The 9,850-nt window shown below is 32.3% G+C and overlaps 1 protein-coding gene across 1 annotated transcript; it reads right to left on the bottom strand.

Moving 5' to 3' along the window:
* Positions 1-6,236: 6,236 nt before the first annotated feature.
* Positions 6,237-9,597, bottom strand: LOC132556637 (uncharacterized). Its single transcript, XM_060221073.1, has 3 exons — positions 9,515-9,597; positions 7,717-8,117; positions 6,237-6,410 (listed from the first exon to the last, which is right to left on the bottom strand). The coding sequence occupies exons 1-2, from the start codon at positions 9,555-9,557 to the stop codon at positions 7,720-7,722; spliced, it is 441 nt and encodes a 146-aa protein (XP_060077056.1). The 5' UTR covers positions 9,558-9,597; the 3' UTR covers positions 6,237-6,410; positions 7,717-7,719.
* Positions 9,598-9,850: the final 253 nt, after the last annotated feature.

Below are 9,850 nucleotides of genomic sequence, written 5' to 3'. Positions count from 1 at the left end.
CCACCTCGCGCTCCACTCTCACTTTCACGTGCCATACTCGCGCGCGCGCTAAATTTCATGTCGCAATGCGCCACGTACCAAATAATACGAAAGGCTGACTTCCGGTTCTGACACGAGAACGCCTAACAATAATATTAAAACAATAACAAATGCATATAGCACATATATTAAAATAATATGTCAAAATAACATTACTACAGTACATTGTTTGTAAGCGTTTCTACAGAAAGTCATTGCTGGCATGTATAGTTTGGTGTTATCGTGTTTTATTTTTTGTTTGTTTGTTTGTTTGTTTCAATATGTGGTTTTGCTGTGTATATGACGTTTAAACCTAATATATATATATAAAGGCTATATATATTTACAACATTTTATTACACACATCTTATCTGTAAAGAATAACTAACATCAAATAGAGAAATATTAACCTAACTTGGACATGTAAACACCATAAGTGTGGATGCAAGGATTTCGCTGTCCAGAAAAGGAAAAACAACTATAGAGAAATCGATATAATCACGTTTATCATATTTTTCGCGTATAGTTGCTGTTTGAATCTTTTAAAACGGCACCAATAAAAAAAAATTACAGAAATTCGACAGGATTGTAATACTCGATATAATCTTCAAGTGCACAACCTCAGGTGGGTGTAGTATTTGAGAAAACTTGAGTGGTCTATTTTTTTCTCTCTCATCCATCTAGCTGACCCTGATAAACGCAATATTTGTTACGTTATCTTCAATTGTTTTTCTCATCTATAACACCATAGACAGCTAATATAATTGAAAAAAAAATTAACGAAACTGATTGACAAAAGTTTAGGTTATTTTGACAATGTGATGTACGAGCTGACATTTGGCTTCGCTCGAATGAAATTTAAAAGATTAAGTATCTGGTAATGCTAATTTGTTAATCTGAATGAATTATTACCATTCTTTATCGTTCATGGTTGTACTATGGCCATTTATCTTCCAAATGAGCTCTGGATGACCTTTTTTTCTGTATTGTAGACAGTAGGAATATATGGTTTTCACCATCCGTTCGTGCCTTGTTAGTAAGTCCCTCACAATTTTGATATCTCCTCCAAAAGCACAAAAATGATTGTGATTGAAAATTCAATGGCATTAGATTAACCCAAATTGTGAATCATATGGTCTCACTTCCCCTTCTCCCGTACCTCAAGCACACATTTAAGTTTGTCATATAAGAAGACATGATATGTACCTCAAGTACACATTATATGTACCTCAGGTACTGGTTATATATAAACAGTGCTTAATATAGTTTTATTTTGCTCTGGACATGTCTTGTATCCATATTTTATGTCAATATAAAACACGTTTGAAATTCATGTATCATTTTGAATGCAATGCTGACTAATAAAAATTGAGTTAATTACTGGAATTTCACATGTCAAGAAATATTTTAATTATGATCTTTTAAACTTTGTTTTCATATAAGATGGGCATGCCTGATCCTGGACATGAAGGAGGATTTATGCTCACAAATAAGTGTGTAATTTCAAGTTTATAACTGGAATTTCATGACTATGAATTTGCATTATTTATTTTTTTTTTGTTTGTTTCACTGTATTGGGTTGAAAAAAATATGGTAATAATTAAATTTTATATTGGAATCGAACTCCAAATATGATGTACCATGTCTATACCATATTAGGTCAATAATACACTGTGTAAAAATTGTAATATTGTATCTTACTGAATAGCTCTTAATATCGAATTTTTAAAGAATTTTGCATTTTAATACATAAAATGTTCGATCATGCTAAACATAATATATGAACATAATCATATCTTACATGCATAATAAAGATATTTAGTTGTGTATAAATTACTGAGAATGTATAGAAAACAATCAACACATGTATATATCATTTGTCCAATGACATTACAAGAAATCGGCAGGTTAAAATTGATAATGACTGCCTCTTGTGCTTAAATATGTAAAGTTGATATGCTTCGTCGGAATGTAATAAAAGTCCGATCGCAGAAGTTATAACTCGGGAAATTCATACGACGAAATATACCTCCACGCAGAAGAGCGTAACCCGTCAATCTAAAAATAAACTGCACTTCGATATTCCGATAGCCGCATTGGTATCGATCCCAGTACCTCTCACATGCTAAGCGAGCGCTCTACCACTTGAGCTAATTCCCCTACATATTAGATAGTATTCGTATCAAGTCCATGAGCTTTGTGATAGAAGTTCGGCCACATGCACCGGTGCCTATGATTCGACTCAAGAACGTATGCGAAAAAGACAAATGTATTTGTTCTGTTCTGAAGGTAAGAGTGCATACACATAGGCACTGATAAATGAGAACACAAAAGTGCATGTTTAATCCTTAAAAGTTGATAATTTGTCTTAGTTGCAAATATTTTACATTATTGAACACTTGCAGACAGAGACGACGGGGAAAATTGAAGGACGTCTCTAAATAGGTTTACTAGCATCCCTGTTAATAAAAGTACAGAAAGGGAAAAACGCCATCGTATACGTCATGCAGTAAAAACACGTTTGTATATACAAATCTATTAATCACATGAAGACTTTTTCTTCTTGAAAGTATACGATAACTACATATTTACACAGTGTACTGTGTGTTATAATTTCTATAACATCCCAGCTGATTATTCATATAGTATCTTTCATTTGCACTTCTGTTATACATGTCCTTGTTATTATCAAGCATAGAGAGAGATAGAGAGAGAGAGAGAGAGAGAGAGAGAGAGAGAGAGAGAGAGAGAGAGAGAGAGAGAGAGAGAGAGAGAGAGGAGGGGTTATAATCATTATTAGATAAAAATAGCACTAATTTTGTGGAAATTAAATAAATTTAAAGTCAGTTTGGTAAAGTCAAGGCCATTGGGAACAGACTTGTTAGCATTCATACTATAGTTCTAAAATGGGCATCCATTTTTTTTCCAATTATTCTCAAATTTTGTTTTCATAATAGTGTTTTTGCTGGAAATGTTGTACTTTTGAACATGGAAATGATCCTTAATCTTATTTATAAGAGCATTTAAATTAAGAGATTTTTGTAGACATCTTGACTTATAAACATAGTGTTTAATGAGAATTAAAATTTCGTTATCTACAGTGTTAGCATTTGGATGGATAATTCCAAATAATTATGTTTTGGCATCTTTTTAACTTTTATGAAAAATTTCAGATAGAAGTGGTATAAAAGGCTGAAATAGTCCTAATGGATGGAAGTCATGTTTTCTTAAGAAACACTTGACGGCTGTAATCAAGCCATGATACTGTAAATAGTTGTTATTGATTGAAAATTTATCGAACGTGAACTTCGCATTTTTATATTTTTTTTCTTAATATCCACATTTGATACTCTTTGTAAAAAAATCATTTTCATAAAATGTTGTCGTGGAAATAATAGGATGGCTGTGATTCAGGAAAAATTTGAATTATATGTGTAATTGAATTATTTCCTGTTACACATGTTCTGACGCCTATACCGGAAAAAGTAGTGCAGCAACATATTGTTGTCGAGTTGTCAGGTGTTCTGATCAAAGGGAGATAACTCTATTACCGTAGCGAAGTGACAGAAATGCGACATGGAAATTCAGTATATATGAATTTGAATTATAGAGTTTTGTTCAACATCATCAACGAAGTTTGTAAAATTGCTTGTTTGCTATTAAATAATGGAAAATACTGATATTTACGACATGCCGCAATTTGACCGGCAGACGACACGACGACGACGTAAATTGTTTGCTTGCTGAAAATGCTATTTCATATTACTATAACTGTTTGTTACTGCTTTAGGGAGAAGTAACACTGTTTGTCGTGGTTTTCGTCAGGTAAATGATGAAGTAAGTGATGAAGTAAATAAAATACAAGATCTTATAACACGACCAGTAGAAGATTTGAATGTAACGTTTCGATGGCTACCTTCATCAGACTAATGACCAGTGTGGAGTTTACCAGCACTAGGAATCGACCAACTGGTTCGGCTGTACTATAATCCTATGTTCACTATGGTCGAAAAAAGTGTGACCAGACGGTAACAGAGCCGGAGTGAGAGTGATAGAAACATTCTAATGTAAATTCAATTTCCAAAGATTGCTTCGATAAAAATAATTTGAAATATTTTGTTAAATAGAAAGGTATCGTAATTAATTCTTGAAAGTATCCAGTCATTGTTTAATTTCAGTCGGAATTATGCATATAGTTATTTAACCATTTGACAAATAGCTGTTTACCTGATCGTTTTTCGTTTTTCCGTTTTTGTTTTTTGTGTGTTTGTGATCTTAATGTGTGATTTATGTTATTGCTTAACGTCAAGCATTTTACATGAACTTAACTCGTACCAAATGTTGAGTGGTGACAAATATGTAATAATTACGATATAAAATTAATCGATTATGTCTGCATTATCTGAGTGCGTTCAAGATGGCTCCGATTAGCATCTCATCACAACCCGGTATGTGGTCACTGCATAGATAACACATCAATGAATTTAAAGCTAACATGACTTTGTGATTTATTCCTCAAATAGTTCCTTAATTTTGTTTCTCAACGGTTTGACATGATCTATTTTCCAAACCCACACAAAGTAACGCTGTAACAACTAAATTAATACAATTACCTGTCTACATTACTTTACTCAAATATCTTCTGACAAGAAAATGAATACAAGTTCTCCAAGACTAATAACTTTGAAAGACTACAACCAATATTTGCATGGATGAAAAACTCTTTAAATTTTTATTTTTCGTTTTCTATTTTATTCATTTTTTTTTTGTTTCTCAGAGTCCTCTGTTTTCATATGTGGAGCGGGAAATGTATGCACTAAATTGTATAGAAATATGTTCTTGTCCCCGTGTTAAAATGTCTTTTGTTCATATGTTGTCTTCGTTTCATCGATTTTGAGGTTAATTTTTTTTATTTCTTGATAGCTATATTGTGTGTAGTGTCGTTTTGAAAGTAAGGATCACATCCTATTTATCATCTTGGCGAGTATTTGAAATAAGTAAGAATTCCAATGCCTGACTTTAATTATGTAATTAGATGGTAAATAAATAGTTATCTAATACGATTTCTTAATTTCCACAAATACCAATATTTATTACAATATTTATTTTTCTAAACTTGTACTGAAATGTGGTTTTCACCCGTGTGTTTGTTCTATAGTGTCCGGTATATTCATTGTTAAGCGTTTACCGTTAATTTCTGACATCCTGTAGAAGGATTTATAATCAAAATCGGTATTGTCATTAATTGAATCTTAACTCACGTGGATGTGCATTTGCTTCACACACACCCCCGTGCTTTGACAATGGTTAAGAATTCAAATCTCGCTCTTCATTTTAATATTTCGAAATAATTTGTCTCCTCAAGTACAAATTAGCTAATTTTATATATGCACGTGCTCTTCATTGATTTGCACGTCAAATGCATTCCTGAGATACAAAGTTCTAACCTCAAAAAATGTCATGATTACTGTATTTGTCTGTCAATAATCGTTTATAAAAGTATGTTTATACTAGGGCATAGTTCATTTATTTCATCAAACAGTGATTATTTCTGAACAGCAAGAACCCTAAATGGTAAATGTATTACAAATATAAATAAAGACATACACTGCAGTGATGGAAAAAACATTTTAAAAATGTTGTATTAGAAGAATTTTTGTGGGCATGTCATTTACGCTTTGTAAGTGACTATTCAAGATCGCAAACATTGAAAATTGCAAAGAATACAAAGGTTTCTGCGATCTTTAGAAGATAAATCACGTTTAAAAGACCCATCGAACTAGGACAAGAAAGGAATAGATTTTTTTCTGATAATGAGGTTATCGAAATATTTAAAGGGAACAGAAAATAGCCAATTAGATGTAGTGATGTCGTGAAACGTATATCATTAAGATGACACGTAAATAACTAGTCGCGCCGTGACAGATATTTCCTAAATGTATCCCTAACGGTAAATTAATTTTTGAATGACTGCAGATTTCAGATGTTACAAACGAGTTCATTACAGCCTGTATATGATAATTAATCTTTTTTTTGTGTGTTTCTCAGTAAAACTATTCAAGATGTTTCACACAGTACGATATGTTGTGGCCGATTGTGGTTTCTTACCGTTCCAATACTTGTCAACCAGAACAAAAATGATTTTAAGTATCAATGAAATATGAAATGTATATTAAAAGAAAAACAAAACACTCCATTAAAATGTAACAAAACGGGGTTTTACTGGCATGACCTCGTGGTCCCATCAGATGAACAATTACGTTAACGTTTGCACGAAAAGACATGTTGATACAGGATATGACGTCATAATAAACATAACTTCCGCTGCTCCTCCAGTTTATAATGGTGATGATGATACATAAGCTTGAAGACAAAGCAATGGATTGACCCTCCTGGAAAGATACAGATAAAAAGAAAACACTGAATTAATGATCGATATCTACCAAACAGCTGTTCCACTGAAGAAGTGCCGTTTCTGTTGTTTTGTTATATTCCTATATAAAACATTTGTTAGTTCATTCCAAACTAGTTGAATGAAGACTGTTTTTGTTTCTTGTTTTGCGAGGTGTTATTTTACAATAATTGTCAAATATTAACCGGCTGACGTAAAACAATTCATAATTCAAGACGACAGTGGTGTTAAAATTAGGAAAATGATCTCTTTTAAGATATGTAAATTTTGTTGTTGATATTGATTTTTCAGTTCAATAGAATAACAAACATACATAAAATGTAATTAATATTAATGTTCCAATATTCTAATATGTTTTGTTCGTATCTTTATAAACTTGCTCTACGATCTTTAATCAATTAAGGACTTTGGTTTGACGATTTTCCCATTTTATCTTTCACTGTTACATCTAAATCGTGTGTAAAGGGATGGTACATGTGTACAATAACGATGTAGATTTTAAAATCGTTTTCATTTTAGGGAAAAATAAATTAAAAAGAAAGAGGACTTTAAGTGAAACTGTAATTTGTTATATCTATAAATAGATATAATTAATCATATTTTGACTTGTAAACAGAGAGCAATTTAATTTGAATCGGTACTAAAATCATCCTGAGTTTTTCGTCAAGAACTTTATGAAAAAACACAACCGAGTATTCTAAAGTGGCAACTCCATTGAAAGTTTTATCTATATCAAATACTGTACAGCTGGTAATTTTTGCGGGAATATATTTTCGCTTTTTCGCGGTACATTAACGTAATTGCGAAAATTTGATCCCTGAAATGATAACACAAGTGTATATCAGATGTCATTTAACGTCCAGATCGCTATATGTCAATTTGTTAAAATATAATTTGATCATTTTAATGGAAAATCGGGAAAATTTTGACCCGTGGAAATACCAGCAATAGACATGGTATGACTATGTAGGTCACTAATTGAATGAATTTTAATATGTTGTGTTGTTCAGTTATAAGTCTGTTTATAATCAAAGGGTTACAGTATATCATTATTGTTGTTAAATAGCAATAACATTTCGAACAATAAGACAAGTGTTGTATAAATTATCACTGATTTTAAAGTCAGTAAAATACGTAACAGCTGATTATAGCTATATATCATTTTGCTAGCTAACTGATAAAAACTATTATTTTAATGAAAAAAATAAATTTTAATTGAATTTTTCGGGATTCAGAAAACTTGATTTATAAATCCAACCGTGAGTAAACAGCCATGTAATACTTACTATCTATTTTTTAGCAGCTAATGAAGAAGCAAGTAGTTTTTCCCGAATCCCGTCAAAGCAGCAGAGGCCATTAGGTTGACACTTGAGGAAGTTAGGCATGCCGTACTTCTCTGTAGATCTTCTCATGCATTTCAAACCCATCATTCTGTTACAGTCAGCCATCATGATACCAGCAAAACCTTCTCCCATGACGAAATCTCCAGATTCACAAAACGCTCTTACATGCATCATGTTCTGGAAAAACGAGCCTTTGCCTGTTTTGTTGATCATGTTCATCATAACACGAGTCCTCAAAAGGTTTTTCATGTCCAGTCCTCCGGCAGCCCCCGCAGCACCCATGGTCATCATCCCCCGACCTAACCCAGCCCCGCCCATACCCGGAAGCATTTGGGCGTTTGCATCTACAACGGTACATAATAAAGAAACGTGATAAAGTTATTACACTGACTCATATAATCTCGCTTTTAGTCAAAACAAGAGACCACGAACGTATACATAACCATAATCAGAACTAATTTTTAAAAAATAGGGCGTATGGAAACAGTTTTGTGGATTCTCGGAAAACAGTGCCAAATTAAAACCAGAATTTCTGGAAAGGGTAATGTATCACAATTATGAAACTTCATAAACACGAAGGCAATAAAAGTGACGTGACATTTAGATTGTTAGGAACGAATCCACCGAAGGAAAGGTGTGATAATGCGTCATAGTTGATAACAGAAATAGGAAAGGAAAATTTATGTATAATCATATATTTAGTAATTACAACAACTAATTAACGAAAATTTGACATTACTAATTTCTAGAGTTAAGACATTGCGTAACCGTGATTTTGACAATACTCGTTGTTTAATAAGATGTACCAATGCTGCTCTCAAATACGCGCTTTAAGCAGCATATTGTTACTTTTTGTTCTCCCCAATAAAACCTTATACACTACAAAAAGTTTAACAATGATGTAAAATTGAAACGGTACATAAACAACGGTATTCATTTACTAAACGGCGATCTTTTGAATGAATATCATTGAGTTGCGAAAGTCAGGATAAAAAAAAATAATGCATATGGTCATTAATAAATAAATCCTGATGCAATATATCTAACTGCGTTAGTGATCGTACTGAAGGTAAAACTAGATTGTCCGTAGGAAATCCCCAATGCCATTAAAGTACCCCCATACAAGCCGTTTAGGTATAATTCTATATTTAGCAGCATGCGTCTTTTAAACATTAACAATTAGAATATTTAAATTAATATCTACATAAACAGATATACATTTACGAATTAAGATTTTGGATTTTATAATTAATTGATATTAGTATTTCAAAATCTAATGAAAAAAGTGAATAGATTTCTCATGCTATCACATTTAATAATACAACATAAATATGTTTAATTTTTATCCCATGAAGTCATTGTAAGAGATTTTAGGACACATGTTTAAAAAGAAACGACAGTAGAAAAATTATTAAAATATCCGAAGGAAAGGAAAAAACTATGCGTTCTCCACAACTAAAGGTAAGATAACAGCATGCATAAGACAAATGTGCTGAATATTAATTTTAATCAATACGAGAGTAAACCAGGAAATACAAAATTTTCTGCATGATGTACGTTATTTTGATGTGGTTAATGGGATGAGATATACAGTTAAATGAGAAACTGTTTTTCCCTACATTTACCTAAAAAATAAAACTTTAAAAAATCCCAATTAAATATATTAATTTACTAGCTATTTAGAATAAAGATAACTATACCGTGAGATTGTGTACAAATTATGTAACAGAAAAATACTTACAAATTACTCCTGAAACAACGATTAAGAGAATAATCTCCCTCATGATTGCGGTGTGTGAGACGGAATGGGTGATCAGTGCTGTAGAGAAGTTACACGGAAGACTGACACCGCACGACTGCTGGATTTAGCTTTTATATGACCCACCATGAGGCTTATATACATCACCGTTCTCGGGCTGACGACATACACCTATTGGTTACACACCACAGACATGGTTCTGCACAGTTCTAGTGATATTAATTAAACAATTTATCACGAATGCTATGAGGGGGACACAAACAGGATATGTTCCTTTAATTATACTGGTAGTAAAATAAATCTTAAGTGTATATCTCG

This window comes from Ylistrum balloti, unplaced genomic scaffold (assembly GCF_031769215.1).
Source record: "Ylistrum balloti isolate Yb309-2 unplaced genomic scaffold, AGI_CSIRO_Ybal_v1 Utg370580, whole genome shotgun sequence".
Taxonomy (NCBI): domain Eukaryota; kingdom Metazoa; phylum Mollusca; class Bivalvia; order Pectinida; family Pectinidae; genus Ylistrum; species Ylistrum balloti.
This window is presented reverse-complemented; position numbering and strand designations above follow the sequence as displayed.